General features: G+C 42.3%; 2 protein-coding genes across 2 annotated transcripts; one reads left to right on the top strand and one right to left on the bottom strand.

The window, feature by feature from the left end:
* Positions 1-4432: 4432 nt before the first annotated feature.
* On the bottom strand, positions 4433-6538 carry LOC141026550 (very-long-chain 3-oxoacyl-CoA reductase 1-like). Its single transcript, XM_073503307.1, has 4 exons — positions 5635-6538; positions 5260-5548; positions 5089-5158; positions 4433-4972 (listed from the first exon to the last, which is right to left on the bottom strand). Exons 1-4 carry the CDS (start codon positions 5960-5962, stop codon positions 4673-4675), a joined length of 987 nt encoding a protein of 328 aa, XP_073359408.1. The 5' UTR covers positions 5963-6538; the 3' UTR covers positions 4433-4672.
* Positions 6539-8077: 1539 nt separating this feature from the next.
* LOC141027651 (probable fatty acyl-CoA reductase 4) lies at positions 8078-14850 on the top strand. The gene is made up of 3 exons (XM_073504800.1): positions 8078-8192; positions 8269-8372; positions 8611-14850. Exons 1-3 carry the CDS (start codon positions 8114-8116, stop codon positions 8749-8751), a joined length of 324 nt encoding a protein of 107 aa, XP_073360901.1. The 5' UTR covers positions 8078-8113; the 3' UTR covers positions 8752-14850.
* The last annotated feature ends 232 nt before the right edge of the window (positions 14851-15082 follow it).

Genomic DNA, 15082 nt, shown 5'->3' with positions numbered 1-15082 from the left:
GCAAACTTTTTGCAGCTAATGGTTGCTTTTAGCTAGCAGGGTACTGGATATAACATCTGTGTGACGAGCATTTTGCATTTTGAGAATGATCTTTGTTCCTGAAGCTCAATGTGTTACCTTACTGTTCACGGAAGGCGATCAGTGCAAATTGATGAATTTGTGGTGATAATTCATTAGATAAATATTTCTTTTATCATAGTTAATACTTGATTACATGTGTGTATCCTTTTGTAGTAAATTTCCCTCTGTTAGTCGATCGAATGGCAGCTTAGCGCCGTGACATGATTACGCTGGCCTAATAAGCACGAATATGACTCACACGTCCGTCGGCCCAATAAATTCAAAAGAACAGAGTACATCCTAAATAAAACGAGCGATTGTACATAATGGAAGTTCACTCCTCTAAAGTACTTAAGTAATTGGAAAATTTTGGTGTGTGTCATTTATTGAACTTGGATGTTCGAAGACTGCCACTAAAACTTCCGGAAATTGGCCTATGCAACTAGCAATTGCAAAGATATTAGCCACATGTTACTACACACCGTATTCGCCCGTTGTGGTCATGTTATCGTCAGCTTTCACACGGTTCCTCGTCCGTGGGACCCACTACTTCGCCACATCTACTTCATGAACGAGGAGATGCATTCGACTGTTCCTGGTGATTTGGGGTACACAAGTGATGGGGCAACACAACTTTTTTTGTAAATAAGATATTTCTAACTAATTGTCCTTTGGGTGTAAATAACAACATTAGCCCTGTGCTTATACGGAGTAGCATCCTATATGACTCCGTAACATATATAAAATTACACATTAGGGCATACAGCAATAATGATGACTACAACATATATGTATATTTCTTCATTAAATCGCAGAGCGACGTGTTTGGATAAATATTTATATCATCATAGTAAATTCTAGATTACACGTATGCATCATTTTGTTATCGATTTTCCTTTATACTATTAGTCGATGGAATGGCAGTTGAGCGACGTGACTTGATAACGGCTGCCTAATAAGAGTGAATATGACTTGCTTATCCATCAGCCTAATAAATTCGAAAGGATAGAGTACATCCTAATTAAATCACGGGATGGTACATAATGGACGTGCATTCCTCTCAACTAGCTAATTAATTGGAAAATATTGGTCCGTGTCATTATCGAACTAGGATATTCTAAGGCTACCGCTGAAACTTCACAAAATTGGCCAACGAGCAAGCGGGTCATATTCATGCTTATTAGACCGATCTAACTAGCAACTACGAAGATATTAGCCATGTGCTAGAAAATGCCATCTCGACCAGTTTTCGTCAGCTTTCACATGGTTCCTTGTCTGCGGACCTACTACTTCGCCACATCTACCGCACCTGCGAGGAGATGCGTTTGATCGTTCCTACGGATGTAGGGCACACAATCGATGGGATGACACAACCTATTTTTTGCCTAATACTATATTTCTAATTAATTATTTTATAGATGTGGATAACAACCTTAGCTCTTTTCATATATGGAGTAGCATGCCATATGGAAATAATGATGCAACTACAAGGGATACGTAGGTGTGCCTATATATCTAGGATGTATCAAATGTCACCCATCTCTATCTTGATGTGTATGTGTGGCTGCACAAACCCTAGATCATTGATGATGCTGACCACACCAATACGTAAACAAACTTGCTTCTCCATATCAAGTCAAAAGAATGAAATATAAGATCTTGTTTAGTTTGTAACACCATTGGAGATCAACAATCATTTTGCAGCCAATGGTTGGTTTTAGCTAGGAGGGTATTGGATGTTACACTTGCGTTGTGCCATTTACCATTTTGGTAAGGGTCTTGTTCCTCAAGTTTAATGTGTTACCTTGGTGTCCTTAACAGACGATCAATGCAAATTAATAATCCACTAGATAAATATTTCTATCATTTTAGTAAATTCTGGATTACAAGCATGCATTTTTTAGTTAATTTCCCTCTATTAGCCGATGGAAGGTCAACTAATACCGAGTATGACTCGCTCGCCCGTTGTCCTAAGTAATGTGAAAGGATAGAGTACGTGCTAAAATCAACGAGGCATGGTATGTAATGGAAGCACAATTCTCTCAACTACTTAATTAATTGGAAAATTTTGGTCCGTGTCATTATTGAACTGGGATAGTGGATAGCTGCCACTGTAACTTCACGAAATTGGCCTCTACAACTAGCTCCTGCACAGGATCAAATTGCACTCCTCTCAACTACTTAAATAATTGGTAAAGTTTGATCCGTGTCATTATCGAACCGGGATATCCGAAACCTGCAACTGAAACCTTACAAGATTCACATCGGCATCTAGCAACTGCGAAGATATTAGCTACATGCTACTACACTTGGTCTCCACCAGTTGCCGTCATCCGTGGGGCCCACTACTTCGCTATATCTACCACACCAACGAGGAGACGCGTTTGAACGTTGCTACCGATTTGCGGCACACATTTAACCCAACGACAATTTGTTTTTTGTAAAATACAATATTTCTAATTAATTGTCCGATAGGTGCCGACGACAACATTTGCTCCCCGTATATATGGAGTAGCATGCCGTATATAATTCCGCGACACATATCAAATTACACATGCGGGCATGCACAATAATGACGAAACTGCAAGGGATACCTAGGTGTGCCTATGTATGTACGATATATCAAAGGTCAGCCATCTCTATCTTGATGTGTATGTCAGTATGTGCTGCGTGAATCTTAGATCAATGATGATGTTGCCTGGGAGAACGTGGCCAAATGAACACATAAACAAACTTGCTCTCCATATCAAGTCAAACGAACTAAATGTATGATCTTGTTCACTACGTAACACCATTGGAGATTAAAATTCATTTTCTAGCTAATGGTTGCTTTTAGCTAGTCATAATTTTTTTACCAAATATACTGAAGATTGATCTAAATTGGCAGATAAACGTTAGAAGGGATAGAGAGATTGGTGGAATCGTTGATTGTGTTGCTTGAGCCTCGTGAGCATACATATAGGAGTACAATGATCAACTTGAAGTACAAGACAAGGCAGAAACAAATCCTAGTCTATCCTATACTTCCTAATAAACATTATATTCAACATCCCCCCCACAACGGTAACGACGCAGACAGTGAGACCGGAGAAGAATCCGAAGGTAAGCCGAGGGACACCCCCCCACAGTCATAACGGTCGATGCATCGCGGAAGTCATGACTGGCGCGAAAACCGACGAGGTTGCTCAAGTAAGGCGGTAGCCCTTTGTGCAGTTGTCGAGGTACCCGAGAGCATAGGGCGGTGGAGTCGTGGTCGAGGTAGCCGTGCCAGGGACGCCATGGTCGAGTTAGAGTCGAGGTGGCCGGTGTGGAGCTAGTCGCGGTGGACCGGGAGAAAGAGCGGCGACGACGGCCTGAGGAGGCGGCGGCGGCTAGGTTAGGAGCGCGGCGGCGGTGCTCGAAGTAGGCAAGGAAGAACCCGACAGCGTGACGAAGACCTGTGCAGACGGTGGCGTTCCTGCGCCTAGGAGGGTGGCGCGGCGCAGACCACACAGAGGTCAACAGCGTGAACGGCGAAGTGGACCGCATGCCGCAGCGCTACGGCCCGAATGGTCGACGCAGCAACAGAGGGCAGGTCGGGGCAATGGCGGGGAAGACCTCAGGGCGGTGGCAGGGACCGCATGCCACCCTTGCTACGACCCGCTGGGGTGACGCAGCGGCAGCGCGAAGGTCGGTGCAGCCACGGGGACGGCCTGGAGCAGACGGCCTTGAGATAGCGGTCGACCGCAGGCCACGACACTACGGCTAGAATGGCGATGCAGCGGCAGCGCGTGGGTCGGTGTATTCGTCAAAGAACCACGGGACGACGCCGCGAGGGTCGATGCGGAGGCGCTTTCAGCCGCACAGTCGAAGATGCTGATGTTGTCCGTCGAGGGCGAAGTAGAGCTGCGTTGTAGATGACGAATGGCGACGGGCGACGCAATCGGATCTTAGATCGGAAAACGAAAAAAGAACACCGATCAACCGATCGGCGAGAGAGAAAACCTCAATCAACAGATCAAGAAAAAGATTCTCTATTGTAGCCTATCCACACGATCCGCGGATGAACCGTAGGTACGGGTTGCGCGCCCCCAGTGACGATCATGGAGAACGACCGCCCCGGGGGCGGCGCGGTGTGGAAGCGGCGGCGGCTATGGTTTGGGTCGAGATTAGCCTAATACCATATTAGAAGGGAGAGAGAGATTGGTGGAATCGTTGATTGTATTGCTTGAGCCTTGTGATCATATATATATATATATATATATATATATATATATATATATATATATATATATATATATATATATATATATATGAGTACAATGATCAAATTGAAGTACAAGACAAGGCAGAAATAAATCCTAGTGTATCCTATACTTCCTAATAAACATTATACTCAACAATAAAATTGGTTTAAATAGGGCATGGGCTAAAACCTGGTTTAAATATATCGGTACGATATGAAAAAATAGGTGGGAGAGGATTAACCGCAGTGGAGTAAACGCTACCGACTCCCTTTAATAGTAGAGAGTAGAATAGATTACAGACTTAAATTCATGTGCCTCAGTTATATTCCTATCCGGAGGTAGTAGAGTAAGCGTTTTACGCAATTAATTGTCTGGCAAACACAGCTTCAGGCAGCCGCATGTCCACCTTGCTTAATAGGGCACACCTCGGGCAACGACCTCGTTGTCTGTAACTCATTTCTTTGCCATAGGTGATCACGCAGGAGGATTCCATCTTGCAAAAAGTCAGGCGCAATTCCCGCAAAGAACCACATGATCTGGTGTCGGAAGTTGGGCACGCATAGTGGGCCGTGTCCGATCCAGCGCACTGCCGCGCGGGCGTAGGCGTCTGGCGTTGGCGTCAATGGCACAAAACGCCTGGCCTCGGCGAATCTTGACGCCATTGTGCCAGCCACGAAGAACGGTGCCTGCAGATTCGAATGGACGTTAATATAGTGCTGGCTCGTGGCTGCTCTATCCCACAAAGACTCGGGAACGTAGGAGTACATATATAGTATAGATTATGGGCGGTGAGTTACTTCACCTGGCATTGCACATCGATTCCTTTGCGTCTATACTCAACGTGAAGACATTTCGAGAACCGAGCGACATAGCTGAATGCAATGTATCATTGGAACAACATGAGCAGTCAAGGTCATTGATTGCTTAAGATGTATGTATGTGCTAGGTACCTAGCTAGCTTGTTCTAGCTTACCGTTTAGTTGCGGCGTACATCGTGTAGAGGGGTAAGGATGGGATGGCCTCCGACGAAGCCGAGCCCAAGTTGACCACAGCTCCCCTCCCGCGATTCACCATGCCGGGAATCACTGCCGCCGTCACCTCGGTCAGCGCTAGCAGGTTCACCCGTATCATATCCACACATGCCTCCACGTCGGCCTCGTGCAGGAACACCGCGCTGGGCTCCAGCACGCCCGCGTTGTTCACCAGCAGTCCAACGTCCAACTCCTCCACGGTCTGCTGCAGCTGCCGCATCGCCTCCTCACCTGCCAAATGAGCTCACGCTTAGCTTAAATACATGGAATGGATGCATGCTTGTGTAGGTGTGTAGTTTGCTATGCGCTTGTTTCACCCTGGGCGGTGGTGAGGAGCGACAGGTCGAAGAGTACAGTCTTGGTCTGCACGGTGGGAGCGGCCCTGGATATCGTCTCGGAGATGTCACGGAGCTTTGCCGGATCACGGCCGATGAGGACAAGGTTCAGTCCCCTGCGCGCAAGCTCCATGGCGACGGACCAGCCAATGCCCGATGTTGGCCCCGTGAGGACGGCCCACGTGCCATAGCAGCGCCGGAGGTCCTTTGGACGGCGGAGGCACACGGTAAGGTGCGAAAGGAGGCGGAACGCCAAGGCGGCTACATAGACGCTGCCAAGAATGACCAGTGAGGCGAACCATGCCATCATATCCTTCCTTCTCGCCGTGTGTTGTGGATTAAGTAATGGCTACTGTGCTAATCCCTGGTGCGTCCTCAACTCCTCGTCGCGAGGAAACGAAGCATCTACCATATAGTAGTAGGCTAGTAGCAAGGGACGACAAACAAGCAAAGCCATCTTTAACCAAGCCATTTATATAGGAGATATAACTAATATCTTCCACATGTATTTTCAATTTTTCATATGAACCCATGTTACTAGCTACATGTAACGACGATCTCACCAATGTTTGTTGTGTTACTGTATTTAGAAAACAGTTCATTGTGTATTAGGGAATATTCATCGTGTATATGAAATATGTTAGAATGTATTAAAAATTCTACATCATATATTAAAAGTGTTCATCGTGCATTAAGAAATGTTCATTATGTATTTTCAGAATATTCATTGTGAACAAAAAAATCATCAACCTATTAAAAAAGGTCATCATATATTTTATAAAATGTTCATTCTACATTTATAAAGGGTTATTTTTTAACAAAATGGCCAAAAACCATATTGTATATATCTAAGTGGATGTTGACCTAATTAAAGCCCTAAAATCAGAGTTGTTCTCTTTAGCGTGCACATATATACAATGGTTTCGATTTGTTTTGATCTTTTCGAATGGTGCCTCCGATTACTAGCCTAACCGCGTCTACAACTGGGCTCCTCAAACACTCCCTATATATCCGAACAAGCACACTAAACATTAACCGGTCACAAAATCTTGAGCCGGGCACAACCCTCATATTGGCTGTATACATACGGGATGACCGGCACTCCTTATATTTAGTCCATGTCTGGGGCGAATATGGGAGGCCCGGACGCAGCCATGCGCATTTGGAATGTGCGATCCATCCCACGTTGACCCTGCCCGAGCCCACATAAATCGGTCCCTACTCGCATCCCGAACGAAGCCATAGCCACACCACCCCTAAGCTCCGTTCCGGTGATCTCTCTCCTTCTCCGGCATGATGATCTCCCAAACTGTCGACTGGGACCTCTTCTCATGTGCAGATGAGGAGGAGATGGCCTTCGGATGGCTCTCTACCGCCCCGGAGAGGAGTGCGCTCGACCAAGGTCGAACTCGATCCGGCGGGAATCCATTGCTTTGCGCAAATTGCGCTTGGATCCATTAGGGCTGGTGTCGGGAAGCTTGTGACTGCAAGCTCCCAAACGCGGTGACCACCATCATATGTTGCAACCCCTTCTGTGGTGCGTCGTCCCAAAGGTGTCGTGCTCCGATTCGGTGGTTAATGGCAGCATTGCTTACGGTCACTGTGGTCACGAGGCGTTCCCGTTGTGCGAGGCAGAGGGCGCTGGAGGCAACGGCAGCCTTCAAGGTGAAGGCCATGGTGGTGGCGCATGCTGTAATGAAGGCAGAGCCGCAATGGCATACCGATGGACACTGCCAAGCACCACAAACCGGGAGGGGGGGGGGGGAGGAGGCGTCGGCCTCCCATAACGATGCTGGCCCGTCACGTCAATCATCGACCCCACCTCAATCGGCGACATCAAGGCCACAGACTCCGACGAGGAAAAGTAGGGCATGTAAGACAGCTGCGCCACGTTTCCCGTGTGAGCCAGTCCGTGCCCCATGTCCTACTCTTCGTCGCAGGCAACCGCACCTTCACTTCGCAGGGCTCATGGCTGCTAGACATGGACACAGAAGCGAACAACAAGGACTTGGAGCACGGACGTTGGCGAAGATTTAGAATAGTTTTAAGTTGCACGTAACTGTATGAATTTAAAGATCTTCTAATAAGGTATCCGGTTGTGGAAGTGGACATTTGAGGGGTGATCGGCGCGCCCGCGGACATTTAGGGGGGCAGATTTGCTAGATCTGGTCCGGCTGTTGATGCCCTAACTGTATTGCCTTTTGTACAACCACGTCCAGTACATGATACTTATAGTGATACAGATTGATAGCATTGCAGCCTTTTCGCCCTTCTGCGTGCTGTACTAAGCGTTTTCTCCTTGTCCCACTAGTGATCTGCAATCTGGTTGGGCAGTTGAACTAATTAAATACGGTATGGTTGCAGCAGTAGCCTCTATAAGTATCACGAGCAACGATCAGCCGCTGAACCAAGCCATAACACAGAATACAACCAAGCAGTAGTCCGGTTCACCTCGCCAGCAATGGACGCCGGTGCTCTAGCTGGGTGTTTGAGAGACAAGAGCGTCCTCATCACAGGCTCAACTGGATTCCTCGGAAAATGTATATAGATACATACATATACCTTTCCTTTGTACATACAATGCTACAGATTACCACTTGCAGTATAAACATGCAGTATTCGTCGAGAAGATATTGAGGGTTCAGCCCGCTGTCAAGAAGATCTACCTGCTGGTGCGCACCTCCCATGGTGCGTCTGCCGAGCAGCGTGTCATGTCCGAGGTACAAACATACGTAAGCTTGGACCATGTCCATACTTTGGACCAACTGCTAATTTTGTTGCGAGCCTTGTGTTCCATTGAACTTGCGTTTTCCAATACAAGTACTTAAGGGTTATGGCCGTTGACGCTTTCGCAGGACAAAGCCTTTTCTTTTATAAGATCATTTTCTTCTTGCTCACTTAAGGAATACTAATACTTCTACTTACTCTGCATGCATTCACTTCGTTTCATGCATGTAGGTCACTGGAGAGGCAGTCTTCGATATCCAGCGTGAAAAATACGGTCCCGTTGGCTTCCAAAACTTCATCAAAGAAAAGGTAGTTCCTATAGACGGAGATATCATGCATGACAACCTCGGTCTTGATAGTGCTCAAGTGTGAGTCTTGACGAAAGAAGTTGATGCTATCATCAATGGAGCTGCCACAACTAACTTCTATGAAAGGTACATATAGCAGTGCTAATTAAATTACTGGCCATCAATCCGTACACTTGTATGGGCAACAGATATTTATTCTGGAAAAAGTTGACTAATTTTCCATGACTAACTAGCAAGAGATCACCGGCTAGATAATTATAAATTTATCTCTTTTATTGTAAATCCATAGTACAATTTTTTCTATATAAACAAAGTATAATATTGAAACTTGTTATGTTATAATATCACTGTAATGCAATTAATTCCTTTATAACATCACAACTTATTCAGTAAATCACAATTCCTAAGTCATTTCTTGGTATTTCAAATCATTTATAAAGTGTGTTAAAACATAAAAGGTCAAATTTCATTGATGAATTGTCATTATAATTCAATCACGAAAGCCATATATGCCTTTTATGCAAAATCGCCTCCCTAGCTCTTGCTTCTGAACTAAAGATGCCAATATCGAAGGGATTTTTCATTGATGATGACTTTTGAGTAGATATATTTGTTAAATGAGTACACACTTTTTTTAAGATGTAGTTGGGCTACTAAGTCTTTATAATGTTATTTTGCTTGGACTATTCATGATTCGAACTTAACTTTGATAATAACTAGCAAAGTGGCCTGCTCGATGCGCGGGCTAGAATTTTAGACAGTTTAGTAAGGGCACATACTATTTGATTTGTGTAAAGAGAAATTGGCATCATCCTTATTTGTTTCTGTTTCAACATAAAATTGTAATACCATGTCATCATCATGCCATTACTGCTTGATCCAAGCTAACGTTAATTAATTCAGCCAAGCTTAGTCGATGCTTTCTGGATTACTTCTTGCATCTTAAGATGAAGTTATGAAAATACTTGTTCGTATGCCAAGAACTATGATCTCGGTTGCAGATCAAGAAAAACCTAATGCTTAGATGATTGTGTGAGCACACGTATTCATATTGTACTCAACTTCCAACAACAAAGTACCGAGTCATATGATTTTTTTAGGATATAGTATTTTGTACATCGGAACCTACCTAATTTTAGAGATTTCAGGCCAGGTACAAAATTTACTCTACGCAGCATAATACTGATTAGAAGCATTTGTACCAAGCGATCAGCTTGGTAAGCTACCTACAAAAATTTGCAACCGATGATTAGAAGCATTTGTAGCATGCGTGCACAAACTACGCTTCCCTTGTAATTAGTACATATATTAGTGTGTCTCATGCTCATGCTAATTACACGAACGAATTCTTTAAACCGAGCACTGTAGAAAAGATAGCAGTTACTAAATATGTACGTACCTTATATCCTGCATGCCATGGGAATGCAATGCATATTCTATGGCCGCCTAAATAGTTGTGTCATCAATACCATCTATCAGATCACATAATGGACTATATAGGCTCGTGAAAACATTAGACGTATATTACTAAATAACTAATAGATTATTGATAGATCGCTACTGCAGCTACATCTGTATCTCTCTTGTGAATACTACAACCCAGCCCATTAGCAAGTACAGCGCAGCTGCAGCTTTGCACCACACGATCAAAGCAATCGCTTCCTCACGTACGTTCTTATCCCCTCTCCATCCCAAGCCTCAAACACTACAACCGTCGACAGCCGACGACCGCCCACGGTGCCGACGGCGGGATGTCCCGCCAAACTCCCTGGACCTCAACTCCTCAATGCCCTTCTTCACAGATCACAACCGTCTCTTTGATTGGAGCTGCACGTCAACGGCCCCAACGTCGGGATGCCTCTGATCTCTGAACCTCAATCCCCAAGTGCACCCTGGTTACTGCAGTTAACTCAATTGGTCAGTACGTATCTCCTTTTTTTGGACAATTTGATGCATACTTCGGGATTGAGATGTGATGGTAATTCATTAATTTATACCTCCACTCCATTCAACGACTCGATTGGTTAATTACTACAAAATTTGATACATTATAAATTTCTGATTAGATAGCATTGATGGGAAAGTAACAGACTACGCAGTCATTTTTCTTAAAGAATATGAGAAGAGGAAATCACTGAGAACAAAAAGGTTGTCCAGTTTAGTTGTCATTTGGTCATCAGACGTGCTCTTTTCTTTTGGAACCCCAAAATTTACTTTGTCATATCTGTCATATTTGTATGAACAAATTCACCGGTCCAAAACTATCTTTATATCTGTTCTATGACTTGGCTTTTTTCATGCATATTGTTTCTTCATATATATAGTTGGCCCCCCTTGTGTTTTGGTCACGCTCCGGCACTGCATATCAGAGTATCTAATTAAAGGAACTAAGTTCTGGAAGGAAAAATAGATCTTAGTGTGGATGGATCTCCCCTCAAACATATACCTCGATTCATGTTCTAAGTTCAGAAATCAATGATGGACCCCTTGATGTAGAAGCGAATGGCAGCAGCTGGTTGCCGCGATGTATGGAACGACGTTGGAACCGTTGAGCACCGAGCTTCTAGCAGAAACTGCTCGATGAAACCCGGAAAAACTGCACACCTCAGTTTTGATTGGAGGTAGTTTGGCCTATGCTGAGGCAGAGGAAGTTGAGCCAATTTTTGGCAGCCTTTTCGCCAGCCCCAGCCCTACCTCTCCTCCTGTCCATCAGTCGCTAATTGTTGTTCTTGTCCCAATTGCTCCATCCTCTTCTCTTTGTGCTTTGCTGTAGTAATTACTTATCAGGTCCTTCGATTGTATCTCAAGTTCCATGGCTTTTTTGCATGACAGCAGTAGATCACTCGTCCGCGTCAGCTTTCATCTCCAGGTTGATGCTGCTGTAACATCAACCACTATAGCAGCCACCAGAGGTATCCTGTGGAGGTCCATGTGGCTTCAATGACTCCTCGGTGGTGCGGTGATCCTCAGGAGAAATCTCTCGTGGGCAGACCATTGGGAGAGAACGTGATGGAGGAGTTAGGGCTGGGTTGAGGGTCCAATTCTGTAGAGAAGGATCTTCCTCTGGCAATCTTGTGTTGATGCAGGATGTGGAGGACGGTGGGGGCAGCTTGAAGGGTCTAGAGGTTAGGGCTCTCGTGCGTTATTTTTTTGAGGGAAGGTCTCGTGAGTCTTTTTTTTTAACTGGGAAGGCTCGTGAGGTCTTAGACATTGGTGCGTAATGGCAATGGTGGATTTATGTTGCAAAAAAAGTTATCGTTTCTTATTACGTTGAAAAGTTTATTTGCGTAATGGTCACTGATTTATGCTAAAAAAAAATTGTAAAAAAAGTTGTCGTTTCTTATTATGTTGAAAAGTTTTTTTGCGTAATGGCAATGGTGGGTAATTTTCACTGATTTACGTTGGAAAAAAATGTCTCCATCCAACGGTTATGATTTCCTTTTCTACGAAATAAGCGGACAGATCTTTCTAATTATTGTGGATTTTTCTAAAATATTCTCCTTTTTCTAGTGATCCCATCAAATACTTTTTATATATAATAGATTTTTATTTTTATGTACTTAAGCCATGGGTATAAAGTTGCAAAAACTATATTCTTATATTGTATGTCTATCCTCAGGGCATTGACCTAATATTCTATGGCAAACTTTATCTTCATTGTTATGAGCTTATTGACTTCGCTATTCCGAATCCAATGCATGTTCATGTTTCCTTATTCAGAAAAGGAAAATATTACTCGATCCTTTCGATTCTATTCACTAACTCCAAACCCCTACCGCCGCCACCACCTCCAACCAGCCTTCTTGAGTGACCTCTCAATCATTACGGTGAAACAGAAGTAGTTTCCAGATGCCGTAGTAGCTCACCTTCTCATTTGATAGACTCGCCACATGACTTACCTAACAAAACCATTGCATCTCTTTAATTTGTCGTAACAACATAAACCCAATAGTGAGTTCCCAAATGATGCATTATCTTCCTAGTTTTCCAAACATAAACCTGTATGATCTGTTTTGCACATTACTAGTATTAGTATGAGTGGGCTACTCATGTGCACCGCGAGATAGAGTTGGACATGCTTTGTGCCTTCTCACGATATTCTGCCTAGTGTGGTTTGTGCACGATTGACATTGTTTTGTTTTCTTGCCGTTGATTACATAAGTTATAAACATCTTGTACACTAGACATATATTCTATCTACCAGATGGACGAACAAATATATTAATAAAGTCATACAAGCAGTTTATGATAATTCATCATCTAATAAGTCTACACAAATCTAAGATTTTTGTTGATAAATTCCCTGATATTTTGATGATATTCTTGAGAAGTTGCATCCACTATATATCATGGCCATTGGTGATACTTTGTATATTCTTTATATATGTATGCATGTGATTATTTTCACACGGGACAAGTTTGATTCATGTAATTTTCAAGATTCAATGGAAATTCAGAGAAAATGGTACTACTACATAAAGCTATGTTTAATATGTTCTGATTTGTTAAAGATCATCATCACACCTAGCTTGGCGAGGCTTCCTAAACACACATAGTATTGTTTAATCTCAACTCTAATCTCGGATAGAACGAATGCAAACATGAACAAAAGAGAAGAAGAAATCTATTGGATTTTTGATATCATACATGGCATAAGCACATCTAATGCAACTAGGATTTGTTTCAAAGTTCAGCCCAAATTTCTCCTTGGTTTACTATTTCGGTAGGCACTTGTGTGCTTCTTTTGTAATATCAGGACATTTTTATTTTTAGTTATAAAAACTCAAGCAATAAATATACTTATCTACCAAATTGAAACTTCGAAATAATTTAGCTGGATGGTTCATTTGCCTCTTGCTTTATCGTGGCCATATAGATAATCATTTATATCTTTCTAGTTTTGCATTTTTATATCCTTTATACTATTTTGAGCAGTTATACGTTGGACCATTGAAGTATGTGTGTCAAGTTTTTCTTATATATTTCTTAGTTTTGTGTATGATCATGTTTGAGCCATTATAATTGGAATCTTTACGTTTTCATCAATTTTAGGTATGACTAGATCTAAGACCATTATATGTATGTTGTATATTTTTCTCAATATTTATTATTATTTTATAATTTGATTAGATATAACCAGTTAAAACGCAGACTCGTTACATGGTTTTCTTTTCAGCTTCGAACTACTATGACTCCACCGAACCGGATGAATCGCTTATGATCTTTTTCTAAGATATGAGCCCTTCAAGTTAGGTCCCACTATATTGGTGTCTTAGACAATTTCTCCTTTTTATTTACCTTTTACGTGCAAAAATATCTGATGTTACATCACCATCGAAGCCTAGCTATAGAGTCACTAGTCTCATTTTATTTTACTAATTTATGCATCTAATTCGCATTTTACAAATAATGTGTAATTAGTATAGTAATGAGTTATTATCTAATGTTCAAAATATTGAGAAATATATTTGTAATTTCTGCTAGCGCGATTCAATATAAAGGAAAAATCTTCCCAAAATGTAAATAACATCTTATGCAATATTTCTAGTATATATACTCCTTCGGATATCGAAATGGAGGGAATAGTTGTACATATTTCAACAATTAACGTGCTAGTTCTTTGAAGTTTTTGTTCAAACATCCAAATTTAACCTTTGGGAAAAAAGAAAATAACAATGTGCACAATATACACCCTCCACGCACATGTCTTTTTGTTAGAAACGTGGAGTGGGTTATATGTTGTGATACATGCTAAACCCTGCTGGTTAGGAGGAGCCAGCTCAAACACCTATTTAGATTTCTCCACCTTGATCATTTTTACCATTTGCATATTCCTCCCAATTTGGCATGTGCAGTTACGATGTGGCTTTGAATTCAAATGCCTTAGGAGCCAAAATTGTATGCGAGTTTGGAAAGAAGTGTTGTAATATGAAACTCTTACTTCATGTTTCAACAGGTATATCTCAATCTCCCGTATAAAAAAATTAACCAAAATGATGGATCATATATGTTGAATAAATTATAATCAGGAAATATAATTTTTAGCTGTTGTAGCTGGTACCCAAGAAGGGTTGCTGCTTGAGAGAGCTTTCCATAATGGTGAAACACTAAGAGAAGGTTACTACTTGGACATTGAAGAAGAATTACAATTGGTTAGGAATGTGAAGACAGAACTCATGGAAGCCTAGAGTGATAGTTCAGAAAAATTAGAGAAATCTAAAATGAAGGAACTTGGCTTAAAGAGGTATGCCATTTTTTCTTTATTACTAGAATATTGTAAGTTATTTTGAATATAGTGTGATGTGTTTAAGAAGTTATGCATACTACACTAGGTAAAAAAACCACAAAACGTTTAACAGAACATAAAATGTTGCTTAAGAATGTATAAAACATAA

This window comes from Aegilops tauschii, chromosome 7 (genome assembly GCF_002575655.3).
Source record: "Aegilops tauschii subsp. strangulata cultivar AL8/78 chromosome 7, Aet v6.0, whole genome shotgun sequence".
Classification (NCBI taxonomy): domain Eukaryota; kingdom Viridiplantae; phylum Streptophyta; class Magnoliopsida; order Poales; family Poaceae; genus Aegilops; species Aegilops tauschii.
Note: the sequence above shows the minus strand (reverse complement) of the source record. Positions and strands in the feature narration are given on the sequence as shown.